At 35.4% G+C, this 18,906-nt stretch overlaps 2 protein-coding genes across 3 annotated transcripts; both read left to right on the plus strand.

Moving 5' to 3' along the window:
- The first annotated feature begins 699 nt into the window (after positions 1-699).
- hoxd9a (homeobox D9a) lies at positions 700-6,041 on the plus strand. The gene is made up of 2 exons (XM_048192832.1): positions 700-1,810; positions 2,153-6,041. The coding sequence occupies exons 1-2, from the start codon at positions 1,267-1,269 to the stop codon at positions 2,392-2,394; spliced, it is 786 nt and encodes a 261-aa protein (XP_048048789.1). The 5' UTR covers positions 700-1,266; the 3' UTR covers positions 2,395-6,041.
- Positions 6,042-8,536: 2,495 nt separating this feature from the next.
- hoxd4a (homeobox D4a) lies at positions 8,537-18,007 on the plus strand. 2 transcript variants are annotated; one of them, XM_048192834.1, is made up of 3 exons: positions 8,537-11,304; positions 14,878-15,980; positions 16,361-18,007. In XM_048192834.1, exons 2-3 carry the CDS (start codon positions 15,521-15,523, stop codon positions 16,660-16,662), a joined length of 762 nt encoding a protein of 253 aa, XP_048048791.1. In that variant the 5' UTR covers positions 8,537-11,304; positions 14,878-15,520; the 3' UTR covers positions 16,663-18,007. The 2 variants fall into 2 exon arrangements, with proteins under 2 accessions (XP_048048791.1, XP_048048790.1); XM_048192833.1 differs by lacking the exon at positions 8,537-11,304 and having other exon boundaries at positions 14,004-15,980.
- The last annotated feature ends 899 nt before the right edge of the window (positions 18,008-18,906 follow it).

Raw genomic sequence — 18,906 nt, forward strand, 5'->3', positions numbered from 1 at the left:
CCGTCACACCATCCCATACATTCATAAACAACATTTTGTTTAAAAGTGGTCAGATGTTCTTCTTTTAATGCCGATACTTCCAGGCGTCTATATTAATGTTTTGTATTTTCATAGCATCGACCACTTACTCTCTAATGTGCACACACACAAATGCCATATACCTCCAGGCACATGCTCAGATGTGTTCAAGTGTGTGGCCACAGATGGAAACACAGATTATAATTTTGACCAAAATTGTAACGGCTGAGCTCTCAGTGACAACTTGTCGACAAACAGCTAACATTACCACATAGTTTTCCCTCACACAAATTATTTTCTCAAATTAAGACGAAATATGTAATGCATTAGTCTATAGTTTATATTTTCATTGTGTTTATATTCTATTAGCTATACATTTCTATTATTTTGATTATATTGTGACACAGTAACATCCGCTTATTTACCACCTTATTCAATTCTCGACGAACATTATTATCTAAAAAGATCGGAATATATTATTATTATTATTATTTTATTATTTGATGATAAACATGTAGGTCAAGACACTTTGAAATGCCAAGAGTCTGTTTTATTAAGAGAACATTAATACATAATCAAATGCACCTCATAAAAATTTTATTGATACACATAAAATACTATGACTCTCTTTTGAATAAGTTCCAAAAAATATACAAATGTTACTTCCTGTGTCAATCTTAGAACACCTTACAGTCGGCATCAAACTTACAACGACCGATCTTAACACTAAAGCAGCGAGGATCGTTTATAAAATATGAGAATCTGTGAGGCTGCGGTGGTTCGTTGTTTTACAGCATGTTATTACATTTATTTTACGAGGACTTGCAACTCGGTACTCTATAAAATACTTTACAAGGCTAGAGTATGACATACCTTATGACGAAATTTTGCTAGATTTTACACTGCTGAAATCGTTTGTTAAGGTAATGGTGAGTGCTGGCACTGAAATATGGGTGCATTAATCTAACCTTGCTAAAAAAAAGAAAGAAACAGACGTAGTTTAAAGCATGATAAATGCAGAATATCACTACTAGTTGAGATGAAAATAACCTGTCTTATTTTTTAAGAGTACAAAATCAAACATACGGTTATCAGCGGACTGATTTACTCTCTCTGTATTAGTAAATATGATCACGTGATTCATGCAACCAATCACTGAAGATGAAGGCAGCAAAAATACTATGATTGTTCAGAGGCAAGGTTTCGGAAACAGAGTAACGTTTTATATGAGTTCGAAGGGATCCAAATATGTCGACTAGTTCAGCGCTTAGTAGCTATTATGTGGACTCTATTATGGGGCACGAGACGGAGGATGTGTACGGAGCGCGTTATGCCCAGGGTTCACACACCGCGCCCGCGAGGCCGTCAGGTGTGGTGGAAAATGCGGACTTTTCTTCGTGCAGTTTCGCTTCCAAGTCAGCCGTGTTCCCTGCGTCCTGGTCCTCGGTTCATCAACCATCTGCTGCTGCAGTGTCCGGAATTTACCATCCATACGTTCACCAGACCCATCTTTCAGACAACAGATACGTTCGCTCCTGGATAGATCCAGTCTCAAACCATATCTCTTTATCGGGGTTCCACTCCAGCAGTCGGCACAGCGGTACAAAGACTGAGAGTTTACCCTCGAAAAGGACTGAAAGCGCTGCGTTTGAGACAGAGACGCCGGTGGTTCCCGAGTATAGCTGCAACGCTGTATCCGTAGACAAAACTACTGAAGAAAGAGCTGGAAATGATATTTCGAGTCACGGTGAACCTAAAGACGAAAAACAGCAACAACAACAACTTGACCCAAGTAAGTAAAATGAATTGCCCTGTGATTTACAACTGTCGAACTGTCCTAAACTGGAGGTTTTACAAACCTATAAAAGTGTCCGGGCTCTTAACACGGGCCGAAAAATTGGTATAGAGGCCATTAAAACCAAAAACTTTAGAAATAATTGCATTCACACTAATGTTTAACACCAATTACACAATATTTTAATTGTTAAACGTTAACGTATAGCTCCATTTCTGATATGGTCATGACCTTTCTTGGAGTCTGATCAATTGTGGATGATAAGCTTATGTAAGTGGTTTTCTTTTCAGATTGTTATTATTATTATATGCTTTCTTTAGCCTATTTCTTTCTTTTCAGGCAACCCTGCAGCAAACTGGATCCATGCGAGATCAACAAGAAAGAAACGCTGTCCTTATACAAAATATCAGACTCTGGAACTGGAAAAGGAGTTTCTTTATAACATGTATTTAACGAGGGATCGTCGCTATGAAGTTGCACGAATCCTGAATTTAACAGAGCGGCAGGTTAAAATCTGGTTTCAGAACAGAAGAATGAAAATGAAGAAGATGAACCGAGAGAGGAGCATCAAAGATCCTTGAAAAGCGTGCTTCAGCTCAGCAGCTAATGTGCGTCCCTTTAACATATGCTTGGATTGGGATACAACTTTTTGGGGGGATTACTCATGACTGAATTGGCATATCTTCTATTTTATATATATATATATATATATATATATATATATATATATATATATTCTGAGTCAAAATAATTATTTGAGTGACTTGAAATGAATGGGTATTTCACAATAATTTCTAAAATAGTTACATTTGAGGCCTAAAATCTATTTCCCAGCACCGTGACAGTAGTTATTTCAGAAACTGAGAATTCAGTTTTGTATTCAGTTTTTGCACAGAAATCAGCATCAGTATTTATTCTTATCATTACTCATAAAAGTCCTATCACAAAAATGTTATATAGGAAATTAGGATACGGTCCGTGATCTAATAGTTCTTAATCTGCTGATCTTTAAATCTTTGTCCAGAATGCATGCAAATCTCTTCACCCTCACTCAGCCACGTGTAATCATTTACTGTGCCTTTAATTTCTTTCTTTTAAATTGGATATCATGTATACAATCTCTTATTTCCAATTTCTCCTTTCTAAACTAGTGTATTTCTCGTTGAAGCTTTTGTTGGCGTGTTAGATGCATCAAAAAGGTCTAAATTATATAAGTAAAACGAACTCCTTTTCGGTCTTTTTTATGACTTTTATTTTGGTCACAGTGAAGCTTAATTGTCTTCAGTGCTGTATAGTGAATTTGGGTGTAGACAAGCTTTGTTGAATACTCAACTCGTGCACTTACTGTGAAAATATGTTTCTTTTTTTAGACCAATTTGTACAAATAAAATGCAAGTTCGACAGCAAACTGCTTGTACTGATTTACATATCAGCAATTAGCTTAATTTTCTTTCATGCTGAACACAAAATAGAGATTCATTGTTAGGGAATATTGCAAAAAACAAAAAAGGTTTATGATTAGGAAAAGGTGTTGCAAGGAACCCCAATTTATCGTCAAACCTGTACGAAGAATTGCTTTAGAGCAGGAAGAAACTGGGTCCAATAAAGCTTTAGAAGAGCTAGACGTCTGGTCTAAATGAGTTTATGGTATAGGACTGTTAATGCTCTTCTCTTTGAAACTAACCTCACTGGTTCTTTGTGTCTGTTACTTGCACACAAAAACGTAGACACTTTTTTACGGGGCGTCTGGTCGATGTATTGATTGTGAGGCTAAAGCAGCATCGACCCCCTATAGTACACTGAAAGTCACGTTTATTCGCGAAATGAATCTCCACTCTACAAACCTTAAAGCTGACAATCATTTTGGATGTTACAACAAAATGCAACAGGGGTAATCAACGTAGTCAATTTCAGTCTTCCATTCGTTGCAGCATTCATTTTAGATTATGAATAGATAGACGTTAACATGTATATAAATGCATTGCAACGTGACTGCAAAAAAGAAACATGACTGCATCCAGCAATTTCAAAGAATGCGAAATTAAGCAGGGGTGCACATTATTGCCACTAGAGGGCATAGTTGTTCTTTGAAAATAAAGGACTGTCCGGGTTCGTGCACACTTACTTACAGGAGCTTAATCAGACAGTAAAACACGATAATTACTTGGAAAAAAAAGTATCTAGGTTCCAATTTGCTTCCAGAAAGTTAATAATTTGGGACAAACATATGCGCTCAGCTCTCCTAGTTTATGGTTAAGGTTCATCCGAAGCACTTTACAGGGTCTGTTCTGAATAGAACTAGCTATGGGTTGGGAAAAGGACAAGAACAAAGGAATTTGGATAGGGAGTTTGTATCTCGGCATGGAGTGTGTGCATATTTCAGGTCAGTTATGGCTAAACAGATAAAACTGTAAGCCTAGATTAATAGGCCTATTTTTGGATAAAATTTTCTTTATGACGGTTTCGGGGTTCCGAGCTCTCTGTCAAATGTGCCTCTTTTATTATATTAATAATGACCAATAACAAGAGTTCAAATGTTAGACTACTAAGCGAGGTTACTGCTACTTATTTCAGTTTATTTTGACAAAATGATTCTTTCCTTTCGAATGAAAGTACAATATAAATTGAATCATCAGGAAGATAACCAGAACAGAACCATTTAGACATGAAAGGTTAAAATGGAGGTTATAATGGTTATAAATACCAAAGCAGTTTTATTTGTTTTAAGCTCTCACGCACGACAAACATAAATACTCGGACAGATATTTACAGGTTTTTGTGCTGTTATAGCGTGTAAATAATAGGCCCAAATAGCTACTATTCACGCATCTGTTACAAAACTACTAAAATCTTAATCTAGTTTTAAATATGTATTGGTTTATTGTTATATCTTAAAATTTAGCTACATGTTGAATTAATGTAGGCTATTGTTTTCTATAAAAGCTTAATGTCGATACTTCATGTTTCAACAAATCAATAATGCAATCTTCTGATATTTACTTTATTATTATTATTATTATTATTATTATTATTATTAGCAGCAGCAGCAGGAGTAAATTAATAAATGCAAATGTAATGTAAAGACATACGCCGAGCACAGACTTTCGCAGACCCCAAACTGAAGAGCAAAACATACACTTAATCTAATTTTCCTTTCCTTCCTCTCCCTCCCTGTCTGTCATGTGAGCTATAACTAAAAGCAAGCGTGTTTTGGGGCATGCAGAAGCACCCTGACCCCTGGGTTTGGCTCTGGGCCTGTTCACCAAACAGGCTACACCATTCAATAACAGCAGCTCTCAATCATATCTGATTTCACTGGCATTAATAAGTAACGATCTGACACCATCAGTTCTCACTTTGTTGACCCTTCACATAACACACTGGGCGAAGTATTTTCTCCTGCGGATCAACATTTCCACGAGATGCTGAACGGTAGGCGTGTGATGGCGTTTGGCGACGACCAGCACTGATGCAATAATTTTATCTGCTTGGGAAATATCTGCGACACAGAGCGCCAGTTATCGGTCGAATCCTGGTGGAATTACGTGTCACTGCGACCGCTCTAAATTTTACGCACACGATAACTTTCGAAGACAGCGGGTCTTTACGACACCGCGAGAGGCCGGGTCGCTACAATACCGAGCCTGTAAATCGTCCGGTAGTAATACTGGCTCGGAACCAGCGTACCTAAATCAGTGCTCGCCTCCGTCTCAGATGTTCCCTTGGATGAAACTTCAAGGTTGTCAGCCATAAAAATCTGTTTTCAGATTACTGTAACTTCCCTTTGATTATAAAGGCGTTTCCTTTCAAAAGCCCCACCACCGCCAGCTCTCCATACCTCCTCATTAGGCCATTCTATGCAAACCTGGAGTAAAATGATACGGTAGTGAAAGAGATATGGGTTACACTTTATTTTACAGTACGTGTACTTACATTGTACTTACCCAAGAAAGTACTGGTAATATAAGGTGGGTATAGTTCACGTTTAGTAACCACACTCTAAAAATGCTAGGTTGTTTCAACCGTTGGGTTTAAAATGTAATTAAAAAATTTGCAACCAACGGTTGAGTTTTTCCACGACATGCGGAACAGAACTGTAAAATAAAGTGCTATCAAGATGTCATTAGAAAAGGGATTATACCATATACACTGAATACATTTTATATTTTTATTTTTTTATTTTTTTTTTAAATTCCTGAATTAAAAAAATAAACGTTTCTGAAAGAGATATGGTTTAGCCTACACTTTATTTTACACTACGTGTACTTACACTGTACTTACCAAGTACTGGTAAAAAGATTAGGTTTAGGGGTAGGTTCAGGGTGAGTAGCTAACCACACTCTAGAAATGCTGGGTTGTTTCAAACCATGTTTAGGTCAAATATGGACAAACCCAACCGTTGGCTTTAAAATGTAATTTAGGAATTTGAAACCAACGGTTGAGTTTGTCCACCACATGCGGAACAGCACTATAAAATAAAGTGCTATCAAGATGTCATTAGAAAAGGGATTATACCATATACACTGAATACATTTTATATTTTTATTTTTTTTATTTTTTTAAATTCCTGAATTAAAAAAATAAACGTTTCTGAAAGAGATATGGTTTAGCCTACACTTTATTTTACACTACGTGTACTTACACTGTACTTACCAAGTACTGGTAAAAAGATTAGGTTTAGGGGTAGGTTCAGGGTGAGTAGCTAACCACACTCTAGAAATGCTGGGTTGTTTCAAACCATGTTTAGGTCAAATATGGACAAACCCAACCGTTGGCTTTAAAATGTAATTTAGGAATTTGAAACCAACGGTTGAGTTTGTCCACCACATGCGGAACAGCACTATAAAATAAAGTGCTTTCAAGATGTGTCTGTCCTTAGAAAATGGATTATACCATATACACTGAATGATTTTTATATTTATTTATTTATTTATGAATAAAAAAAATGAAACGTTTCTGAAAGAGATGGGTTAGCCTACACTTTATTATACTTACAAAGTACTAGTAAGAAGATTGGGTTTAGGGGTAGGTTCGGGGTGAGAAGCTAACCACACTCTAGAAATGCTGGGTTGTTTCAAACCATGTTTAGGTCAAATATGGACAAACCCAACCGTTGGGTTTAAAATGTAATTTAAAAAATTGAAAACAACGGTTGGGTTTGTCCATATTTGCGGACATGCGGAACAGGACTGTAAAATAAAGTGCTACCGAGATATATCTGATATATCTTAGAAAAGGGATTATACCATTGAATCAATTTATATTTATTTATTAATTTCTGGATTTTCAGAAGCACGTGTAAATTAAGCAGTGGCAGCACACGCGTTAAAAAGTTTAGCTTTTAACTGATGTGTCCAAAATAAGATTAAAAAGCTAATTGTGTTTTTTTTTTTTTTTTTTTTTTTTTTTTTTTTAATACCAGCCACTAACGAATGTACTGCAAATTATGTATTTTTGAGAGTGTTATTTGATTTCGCATTATCATCCATGAATAAAGTCATTTAATTCTATTTTCCATTAGGCCTATAGCCTAGCCTATTATTTGCGGTATTTTTAAAATTATTATTATTTATTTATTTTATTTTTTTGCTGCATAGTCATAAAATATATAATCGCTATTTATAAAACCATACGATTAATCTTGTGTAAAGAACTGCTCATTAGTATCAGTCATTTTGACACAAAAGCAAAAAGAATAGTGGCAAATGTGTTTATATTTGAAACGCCGACAAATTATTTACCACGTTCCCGCCAGATTTCTGAATTTGTTCGTTCGTGTGTTAGTAGATCATTTTGCTCAAAGCAGATTGTGAGATCCATATTCAGAACTATGCATTATCATTCCATTTTAATCAAAATAATGTTATATATTTAGTTTTCCTCAAGTCGATATGCATTTCTTGCGTATTCACAGCGTATTATCTAATAATATGCATTTTGAGCATTAAGTTAGACTAGCACGTATAATTGTCATACCTTTTTTATTGTTCGTCTATTCTTATTTTACTAGGATAATGTTTGTTTGTTTTTTATCAGTTTTTAGATTTAGAAATGTAAATTAAACTCACATTCATTTGAATTATTTTACATATACGAAACAACATATTAAGAACGTTTTAGCGTGTTTGCAATTTCTCTCTGTGTTTCTCTCTCACTCCCTCTCTCTTGCTATCTCTCTCACACAAATACACCCACAGACACTCTCTCTAAGCAGATGTCTGTGACTGTATTTTCTTTGCTGAGGAAGTGCAGCTGGCTCAGTCATTATGCGCAAAAAACTAGAGGCTTTGCGGCAGCCCAGATTCCTTTTTTGTTAGAAGACAATTTACAGCTTTGTAATAGATCTTTTTATGAGCCTGTTTCGTCGGTCATTGGATGCCACTGGTCATGTGCAGGACGCAAACGTCTTCGTGACCCCTTTTCCTGATTTCCCAAGCGATTTTTCCACTACATTCCGTGGCTTAAAGGCTCCAAATCCAAAATACACAGTGTTATCATATATGTTCTCTCTTTTTTTTTTTTTTTTGCCGTGCATGGCTATCTGTGTTAGACATCGAGAAGACAAACTCGAGGCCGATTGCGTATGTTGTCAGATGTTAGACGGCTGCTACAAGAGAACAGATCAAGCCATACAGTACTGGACGACTGATTTGAGACGAGCTTCATAATATTGACCAGCAGCACAGGAGGCAAACATGGATTATAGGGCTTCGTTGGGTAAGTTTATATTTCATATGATTGAACACGCTGTCGTGTCAGTCAGAAACTACAGGACCAGCAGGTTATTGGTTTGCGATTATAATTCAGATTCAGATTCAGATTGTGACAGCAGCATTGGCAGGCTGATTAAAAACAATCTCACTGTTTTTGCAGTTAAGAGAACTCAAATAGTTAATTTTGTGCAGAGAAAACGCTTCTTAAAAGCTAGAAGAGTGCTCCTTTAAAGCTGTATTTATTGTGCTCTTTTAATGCTGATGGCCTTTCTTTACTAGATTTTAAAATATGATTTTTACTCATTTGACAGAATGTTTGATTTGAAGTGAATTTGAACTTTTCCGAATAAATTCGTATTTCCAAATAACTGACATTATTAGTATTATTATTAGCAGTAGCTGAAGTATTGTTGTCGTTCAAATGAACCAGCAGCAAATCTTAAAAAATTCAGAAATATAAAAGTTATGTAAACCTACAAATGATGACTGTTCAGCAGTTAGTTTTATGGTTATTGTAAGCAGACTCGTGGATTTACAAGTCGTTAACACAATTTATATGACCAACCCTTATTGCGATTTTTTATTATTATTTAAATGTTGACACTTATTTCGCCAATGTCACATTTAGCAACATATTAATTGTATATAAAACAATAACGTCTAAATATATATATTAAGAATTGCTGTGCATCATTATTTTTATGCACAGATTAAATAAATCTATTCAGAAGATCCTTAGTCTGTGCATAAAAATAACGATTCACAGCCATTCTTAATATATATTCAGACATTATTGTTTTATCTACTATTAATCTGTGCATGAAAATAATGATTCACAATGTAAAATAATGATTTTGAAAGTTTTTAAACCTGCCATGGCGATGGAGTTGCTGTGCGTTTTAATGTATGCCTCCCTTAATGGTGAGAATGGCGCAGTTTTTTGGGAAGGGAGACAGGCTCTGCGGAACAAAGACAGTATTTCACAGTCAGCTGACAGGCAGAGGTATTTACAACCTCACTGCAATGCGGCAAAAAAGGCGAGAGGAGCCTAAACGAGTTAACCGAACCAGAGCAATGAGCTAACGTTTATACAAATTAAATTCACTTACTTTAGAACAATATATCTAGCCTATATATTGCAAAACAAACTCAAACAGATTATTGTAGGCCTAATAAAAAACTGGTGATTTATAAAGAATTCTTACAGAATATTTTAATAGTTTAAAAGATTTTCCCCCATGATTTTATAATCACGCAATCTCTGCATTGTACTCAAATCGCTTACACCAGGATATTCTCGTTAATTTAGCTTTTAAAACCACAACATTTAGAATGCTGCCATTTTAAAACTTAGGTCACATTACATTAAATAGGCCTATTGTCTTAAATAGTAAATAATAAATATGCTCTGTAAAATATGGCAGTAATGTAAGTTGTATTATTTATTGATGTATTATATGAACAGTGATGTGTTATACGAAGTATAGCCTATGTCTAAAATAATAATAATAATAAAACGTCTTTCAGTGCTTTATTTCTGCATTAGCAGCTGTGCGAAAGAAAAAAAAAAAAAAAAAAAAAAAAAAAGACAGAACACCTAGGCAATATTTGCTTTGGTCGGCAGGCGGTGCTGTTGTCTAACACTCTGAGACTTGCTTGTCCGTTATCTGCATCTTTGTCCTTGAGGTCATTTCCTGCGACTGTGATTGGTTGTCGCAGTCTTGTGACACTACAGTCACACAGTTCTCTTATTAACTGACAGAAATTTTCATTTTTTTTAGAACGAAGTAAACATAATACTTTCAGGAACAGTGTGAGAATAGTGGGAATTATTTAAGATGTTTTAAATAATTATTGATTATAATTCATTTTCACGTGCACTCTTTTCAGTGTTGACATAAAGTTGTTTTACGTTTTAAGGTCATATTACGATAAAAAATATATACATTTGTCCAAGATAATAGATTGTAATGTGAGTTTGAAGTCATGTTGGCTACACATTTCATGCACTTTAATAACCTGTGAAATATAATTATAAATGTATGCATTTATGTGAATACCGAATTAAATGCTTAAGAGGTGAGAACATTTCTCTTACCAGTAAATGCTATAATATTCATGTCCATTTGTGACTTTAGCATAAATCGACAACCCGCCATATGGCGCTAATATGTTTTTTTTTTTCCTCTCAACGTAATTTTACCTTGAATTTACAGTCGAAAAAACACTCCCATTAGTTCACACGTCAGAAATTTCACAAACACCTCATTTGTCCTAGAGGGAAAAAACCCCCTGCAAACTGAAGCAACACATTGGTTAAGAAATATTGCACGAAATAATTATATTATTCTATAAATAGGCTACCACAAGAAATGTATAGTAGCAAACATTAATCTAGGATACAAGAAATAAACTCTGGTTTTCGACAGTGTGTTTTTCCCTCTGAGTGCATTGAATGCGAATTGAACCCCGTGTCTTTATTTCCTCCTGAGATCAGAGTAATCGCCATTATTGAATAAGTGCAACTTTCAGGATTATTTATGGCACCCGCGCGCTGTCATGAATGGCTGTGGGGAAGCACGTGATACCATTAAACTTTGTTTTATGGCCAGGGAGTTGACAAGCCAAAATATAATTCACATTGTATATTAGAAAGGTCGCTCAGACGGTTTAGAAAAGATCCCAGTGTCGCTGCAGAGGAGAGCGGCTCCACGCGTGTTTTGATCATGGATATTCAAACTCGTCGATACGCTTTACGCGACGCGTCTTCTTCAGGAGGTAAGCTTGTGTCGCTGAACTTGTGTTAATGTTGAATTGTGCCATGATGTTTGTTTACTGTGGTCTCATACACCAGTCAGCCTCCAAACCAGCACTGATCCTTTTCTGTAAACTCCTCTTGTGTTGTTGTGCACAGTTTGGGTGGTTGGATAACTAAAGAGAGAAAAATAGGTTGTGATGATGAAGGTGACGTAAATGTTATGCAGTAGTCCGGGTTTGGTGCAGATATGGCGCCACGTTATGAAAGATTGCTTTTTAGGCCTTAGCTTCTTTGCATTATTGTTATTATTATTATTATTATTATTATTTCAAGAAGGTAAAATACACTTTTTTTTTTTATACGAAGGCATCAGCATTTTAAATGAATTGCTTTACTTTTTCATTATTTGTTAATAATGAGAAAGTAAAATTAGCCTACTAATTAAATGTGTTTTTCTGTGTGAAAGTGTGAAAGTGTGAAATACGCATTTGCCTATATTGAGAGTTTTCTTTTATTTACAACATAATTATAAATATGACGAAACTAATTTAACGTGAGGTTTTTTTTTTTTTTTTTTTTTTTTTTTTTTGCTTTGAAATGGCAGATTATTGTTACTTATTTGCGCCTGTTGTGTAGCTCGTTTTGTCCTTTTTAGAGAGTTCAGTTAGTCGATACACGCGCTTTCGTGACTTATAAATGAACTCTATTAATAAGCAGGGTTTCTGGGTGTTATTGACAAGCTCTCTAGCGCCCCCAAGCAAAGAAACTCTCATTTTAGCCCTAAACCATTCATACTTTGCATTAATTTCCATCTCTGATACAATAGATTCGTCAGAAAAAAAAGTTATGTTAATTTAAGCCTGATTTAAATTGTCTGAATTCAGAGATGCGCGATTTTATGTGCATGTTATAGCCTAAAGTTAAATATAAAATACATAATTTCTTCACTGTTCTTCAACTATAACATTTCAGTGAAATATCGATTTATTAAATCATTTTTTATTAAAATCAAACTCAAGTCTAATAGCCTTTATAAAGTTTAAAATATGTATGTACATTCTTTGAAGAATAATCAAGGTATTTTGTATTAAAAGGTTTGAAAAGGGTTATATTTTTCATTCGTTGATAGACAAACTGTGATTAATTCCCTTGTGAGTTAAAATGATTTTTTAAAAATAATAAATCTTAAAAATGTCGATTAATAAGAAAATGACCGTCTCAATCCACAAATCTGCATTAAAAAAAAAAAAATCTTTAACTTGGTTAACGTTGGGGGAAAATAATAGGTTAATAAAAACGGTTAATATCATGGAAACCCCATGTGCATGCATGTGAATTATACATATATATATATATATATATATATAAAATGGAGATATTTTTATTTAAAATCAGAGACAAACGGTGGCTCTCGATCTTTTGTTCATCAGTAACTCGGCTTTGACCCGCCTGAACGAGTCTCAAAGCAAGGTGAAACACGGGTCACGCTGTCTAACAGAAATAAATAACATACACATGTATTAAAACGCACATTTTCTGGTTATTCTTAGTAAATATAAATGCACACAGAAATTAATTAAAATATTAAACCGCTAATATCAAGTATGAATGGCCTGGAAAAAGTATAAAGTATTGACATCTCTTTTAAATCACTAGCCTTTTTGTTCTAAAATCCTAATATCATCTGTAAATTATAAAAACATAATGTATTGTATCAAAATTAAGAGACATCAAATTAATTAAATCAAGCTACGTATCTGAATGCACATTCATAAGACTTATATCTGTTTTTTTATCTGCTTGTTTTTAGACAATGAAAAGAACTTGAAGTTAACGTAACTGAAAGAAGTAACGATAAAAAAAAAAAAAAAAAAGAAAAGATAATTATTCCTAAACTTGAACATGTTGCGCGTTCTTGATTCTTACATTTTTAATGTTTCCGAGGTTTATTGTATCTCGGCTCTAGTGACCGGGCGCGAGTGAGCACAGGAGCTGCTTATCAGAGGTCATGTATTATCCATGAACTTTTTCTCCTTTTTCCGCTACCGCTGTCGTCCTACCAAAAATAATGAAACTTTGTGATGTGTGTTGTAAATGATTCGGCTTGACCTCTCGACCTTTAGCCTTCCTATATGCTTCTTCACAGCACAGTTTTAAGGCTACCTGATCAATTTGACTGCCATGACAGCATCTGGCACAGAAGCCCTCAATCCTGTACCTGGATGAATGTTTCAATTGCTTGTTGTGTTGTCAGAGACACAGAATGAAAGAATTAGTCATTTTATGAGTTAGATTGGTTACCTTTACATTTATAAATGTGACCCTGGACCACAAAACCAGTTTTTTGATTGATCAATTGATTTATACATAATCGGAAAGCTTTCCATTGATGTATGGTTTGTTATGATAGGACAATATTTGGCGAGACAACTGAAATTTGAAAATCTGGAATCTGCAGGGTGCAAAAAAAAAAAAAAAAAAAAAAATTAAGAAAATCGTCTTTTAAAGTTGTCCAAATGAAGTCCTTAGCAATGCATACCCACTCACAAAAATACATTTTTTGATATATATATATATATATATATATATATATATATATATATATATATATATATATATATATATGGTAGGAAATTTACAAAACATCTTCATGGAACATGATCTTTGCTTAATATCCTAATGATTTTTGGCATTAAAAAAAAAAGAAAAAAAAAAAAAGATCATTTCGACCCATACAATATATTGTTGGCTATTGCTACAAATATCCCGTTCGACTTATGACTGGTTTTGTGGTCCAGGGTCACAAATATGAGTATCCCATGCAGCTGTGGGCCTCTATCTGAAGATTTGTGTTCCCTGTTAAACGTTATTAAAAGAGTATTGAAAACGCACTGAACCTTTTTTTTTTTTTTTTTTTTTTTTTTTTTTTTTAAATCAAGCCAAACCTTACGGTAACCTTGGAAGTTAATTATATTTTTATATTTTATGAAACACTTTATGTTTTAGTTATAACGTTGCAATAACGTCTTCATTGTATGTAGTTTTTTTATTATTATTATTGTTTGTTGAGCAAAAACATGCCGTCGTCTATATATACCCTGTAGAACCGAATTTGTGTGAAAGAAATGACAGTCACAGATTCGATTCTAGGGGAGTATATGGTCGATGCAAGAACTTCGAATAAAACTTTTTTTTTTCAGTGTTCGACCACTGAATGTGTTTGCCATCTAATGCACGGGCAATATATGTACTTGCTTAAATGTACGTTGGAAAATGGCGAAGAACCACAATGAAGAACATCAAATGATACGCATATAATTACAAAATATGATTATGTGGTTGAACTGTCACGAAATGCTTTGATCAGTCGAGTCAACCTTGCCTCTAGTTAGTGCATGGTGATGCTGAGGGCACTTCTAACTGTGCTGACTGAAATAAGTCTCTTTTAACCTTTTATATAGTGCTTAAATCATACTCAATGTGTGTCTATAAAATCACTCCTCTTATAAGAGAGCAATATGCAATATTTTGCATGAATGTTAACAAACCTTGCCCATCCGTGTCCTATGTTTGCTCCCTGGTCTTACCTTCAGAACTGCCCAGCGGTTCTTCTCTTTTATGTGGTGTTTGATTATTGATTGGCACGGCGCATTGATGGCGAACCAGGGCGCCCTATACAGCGAGCTGAAAGGATGAGAAGCGCTGGAATGATGAGACTCCAGTAACTTCTGAGTGACCTCTACATGACAAAGACGGTCTCCATCAATTGTCTGCTGGCTTTATGTGCCTCTTTTTGTGCCTTGGACCGTTTTTTTAATCTTTTGTCTTGTTTTGTTTTTTACCACTCAAAATCCCTGGGTTGAGTTTGATTTAGGTTAGTTGAATATTAAATTACCAAATGGGCTTCATGCACATAAATGTGATGCAAATCCATGTTTTTATGTGATATGATCAAATAGGGATCCTCCCATGTGGTAATGTGCGTGACCACATGGTCTGAATACACAAACAGATTTTTTTTCTCTTCTTCATACACATGCAGACCGGGTATTTAATCAATTAAAATTTATATTATATTTGTTACCATCCTAATTGAGAGATAAAGTGGAGTTTGTGAAATTCACTACTAGGTGTGCACAGCTTCTTCTCAGTTGATGAAGTCCCTCCACCTCGATTGGCCAAGCTGGTCACATGGTAGCCTAACTTTATTCAGTTGACAGCAAGTAGGAGGGCTTTATGGAGGGAGGAAAAAAAGACAACTCGAGAAAAATTAGTATTTCCTACCTTCAGAAATTAATGGCCATGAGTTCGTACATGGTGAACTCCAAGTATGTGGATCCAAAATTTCCTCCTTGTGAGGAATATTCTCAGAACAGCTATATACCTGAAGAGAGCCCTGGCTACTACAGTCCGTCGCAGGACACTGATTTCCAGCATCCCGGAATCTATTCACGGTCAAACTACTCTGAACAGCCCTTCAGTTGTAACACTGTCCAGGGCTCATCGGTGCAGCCGCGGGGTCATGTGCAGGAGCAGACCAGCCCTTTCCCCGCACAGACAGAGCAGTGTCCTGCGGTCCAAATATCCGGACCGAGGACTTGTGGGCAACAGCAAAACACAAAGAGCCAGAACGGGATACCAGCCAAGCAGCCTGCTGTAGTTTATCCATGGATGAAGAAAGTGCACGTTACCACGGGTAAGATTCACTCTCTTTGCTGCCTGCTTGTAGGCCAGTACTGTTCTGCTGTTTTAGTCACAGTTAAAATCATTCAGTGAAATATTTATGGGTTCCTCTGAAGGGGCCGCCAATTACACCAGCCATAAATTTTTATTGCTTAGGAAATAGGCCGCTAGCTGTGTTGGCCACTATTGCAGGACCAAGAGTCCACTTGGCCCAAAGCTTTGAACTGAATAATTTAGTAATTATAAACTTTGCCGAAAGTAAAATTAAACGAGTACAGAGTATTTGTTCGATTAAAGTAGGTATTTTTCGCGAAAGTTCATCAACATGAGGAAGAGAATAATTTAAATGCTTGGGTCCTCTTTTTAACACAAGTGTGTTTTTGTCTTTCTCAGTCAACCCGGACTACACAGGACCTGAACCCAAACGTTCTCGGACAGCCTACACAAGACAGCAAGTTCTCGAACTAGAAAAGGAGTTTCATTTTAACAGGTATCTAACAAGACGGCGTCGCATTGAGATCGCGCACACCCTCTGTCTCTCTGAGCGACAGATTAAAATCTGGTTTCAGAACAGAAGAATGAAATGGAAAAAGGACCACAAACTCCCCAACACGAAAGGAAGATCGGCGTCAGTCGGAAATCAGCATGCACAACACGCTCAGAAGGACAGCCATACAGAGATCACAACTTTATAAGTGGATATCTCTCTCCCTCCCTCCAGATGTACAGATGAACTGTATGTAATAGACAATGCTTTATTTGACATTGCATGGTAGCAAATGTTGGGTACAAGTGCCAAAAACTGAGAACCAGAAGCACACACTACGACTAAATGCAGCGTGAAAACTGCTATGCGTTCAGAATATTTCAATTTCCAGTATTGTAACCCTTTGCAACTGAGGCAAAGAGGATATGAGGCATCGAATGATGGTTCACGTGCCACAACGAGGTACAGTAACACGTTAAGAAAGCTCACGCTATTTTACACAAACTTGCCAAATTTTTTGGAGAGCATGGTTCTTTTTAGTGACACTATTCACAATTTTAAAAATCTCTGTATTTTAACCTCCCCTTTACTCTTTTTAAAAACATTGTGGCAAGTTTACGGCAATTTATCTTAACTTAATCATTAAAGAGAACTTAAGCAAAGAAATGTCCAGCGTATAATAAATTACGGAATGTCTTAGGGGTTTTTTGTACTTAAGTCAAATGGGTGCAAGTAATAAAAACTAAATAAAATTAGTTAATGATAAGGGGGGGAAAATCGTTGCTTGGAAAATTATTTATTTGTAGATTAAAAAGCTGAAGAAATTTCCTTCTGAACCTCGCTTACTGTGCGCCCCTCATTAAAGGTTTACTTTCTAAACGACTCTTTCAGTCAAGTAATTTTTACCTTGTTCGTGTAATTTCTAAGAATTTCGTTATTGGTGTTTTACAATTGTTTATTCAAGCTTTTAAACATGTCATATTTAATCCAGAGAAAAATGTCTCTTTTTGACACGAATATTCCATGCCTTACTTCACTATAAATCCCGCCCGACATCTTTGTAAACAACATAGCTACAATTAAAGAACAGTAGCCAGTATTATATCTGTCTTCCAGACATTACCTGAAATTCTTGAAAAGCAGCTTTTTTATTTTGCATTTTAGACACGTTTAGCCATCAAGATGTTTGAACCTTCTATTTATTAATTGTTAAAAGCTTTATGTCCTATGTGAACGTACTTATCCGTTCCATAATTATCAAATTCCGTTTTAAGTTTTTAAGTTCTTATATATATATATATATATATATATGTATATATTTCTGTATATTGTGCATATTTTCTACAGGCATATTTTGCAGTAACTAAATAAATATTATGCAGAGAGGTTTCACCCAAACTGCGTCATATTGTTTTGAATCTAGAAACTCTTGAGATAGGAAAAACACGTTTTATCAAGCACTTTCATACACGTTGTTATTTTTTTAAAAAGGGATTGGTGTCGAAAGGGATTGGTGTCTGGAAATGGTTTTCCAACAGTGATTAAACTTAGACTCTCTGCAATCATTGTGGTGTCTTTGTCTCCTTAAACAAAAACACGAGACATACATGCATTGCGAAGGAGTCTTCACGCTGAAAACTTCACGTTGTGAGCATGAAAAGGTATTTTTACAGAAGTTCAACAAAAGCCTTGTGGGCAGGTTCATCCAGAGGACACAGTTTCTGTTGCATTAGACGCTTTTGAGCCGCGAGCGCTGACCTCTACACTCGTGACCTGATGGACCTTCAGCCGGTTCTCTCAGACGCTTTTTGCACACAGATGCACCAAAAATGAGTGTGTGTGTGTGTGTGTGTGTGTGTGTGTGTGTGTGTGTGTGTTCTGTAGTAATATTTGATTGTCTTACAAGGTGGTTATTTTAGTCCTACACATTAAAAACATGGTTATGCTGCGCCTAACAATGTGGTATGTTACACTAATTGCGATCATGACAAAACTACAAATCATAAATAAACCACCATATGTGTTTTTGCTTCATCAAGCAAAATATATCATGTCAAAGCTTTATTGATAAACCGGAAAATATCCATTCATGTAGGCATATAGGTTCCCCTGCTCTTTAGAGAGAGTTATGAGCAAGCAATACTATGGTTATTTATAAATAACAGCAGCGTTTTATCATTTAAATATTAAACAGACCTCTTAGTTTGAATTCGTTTTTGTTCCAAAAGCGTTGTCCATCAGCACTGAAAATGTGTGTGTTTGGTGTGTGCGTGCACTGTTGTGTACCTACTTAAGTATCTTTGTTACACTGTAATTATACATTTAAGTACTATTAACGTATTATTAAGTAACTATTTAATAATAAGTAGTTACTTAATAATAACTGTTGGGTTAGGATTTGGATTTGGTTTATTTGCATGTAATTGTGCATAATTTATAGTTATTACTATAG

The sequence above is a fragment of the Megalobrama amblycephala genome, linkage group LG6 (assembly GCF_018812025.1).
Source record: "Megalobrama amblycephala isolate DHTTF-2021 linkage group LG6, ASM1881202v1, whole genome shotgun sequence".
NCBI classification, from domain to species: domain Eukaryota; kingdom Metazoa; phylum Chordata; class Actinopteri; order Cypriniformes; family Xenocyprididae; genus Megalobrama; species Megalobrama amblycephala.

What these genes read in the sequence shown, in the direction of transcription:
- hoxd9a (XM_048192832.1), top strand. Translation starts at nt 1,267, where the DNA reads ATGTCGACTAGTTCAGCGCTTAGTAGCTATTATGTGGACTCTATTATG. An exon ending in ACAACAACAACTTGACCCAA is followed by an intron (nt 1,811 to 2,152) that starts GTAAGTAAAATG and finishes CTTTCTTTTCAG; the next exon opens with GCAACCCTGCAGCAAACTGG.
- hoxd4a (XM_048192834.1), top strand. Translation starts at nt 15,521, where the DNA reads ATGGAGGGAGGAAAAAAAGACAACTCGAGAAAAATTAGTATTTCCTAC. An exon ending in GAAAGTGCACGTTACCACGG is followed by an intron (nt 15,981 to 16,360) that starts GTAAGATTCACT and finishes TGTCTTTCTCAG; the next exon opens with TCAACCCGGACTACACAGGA.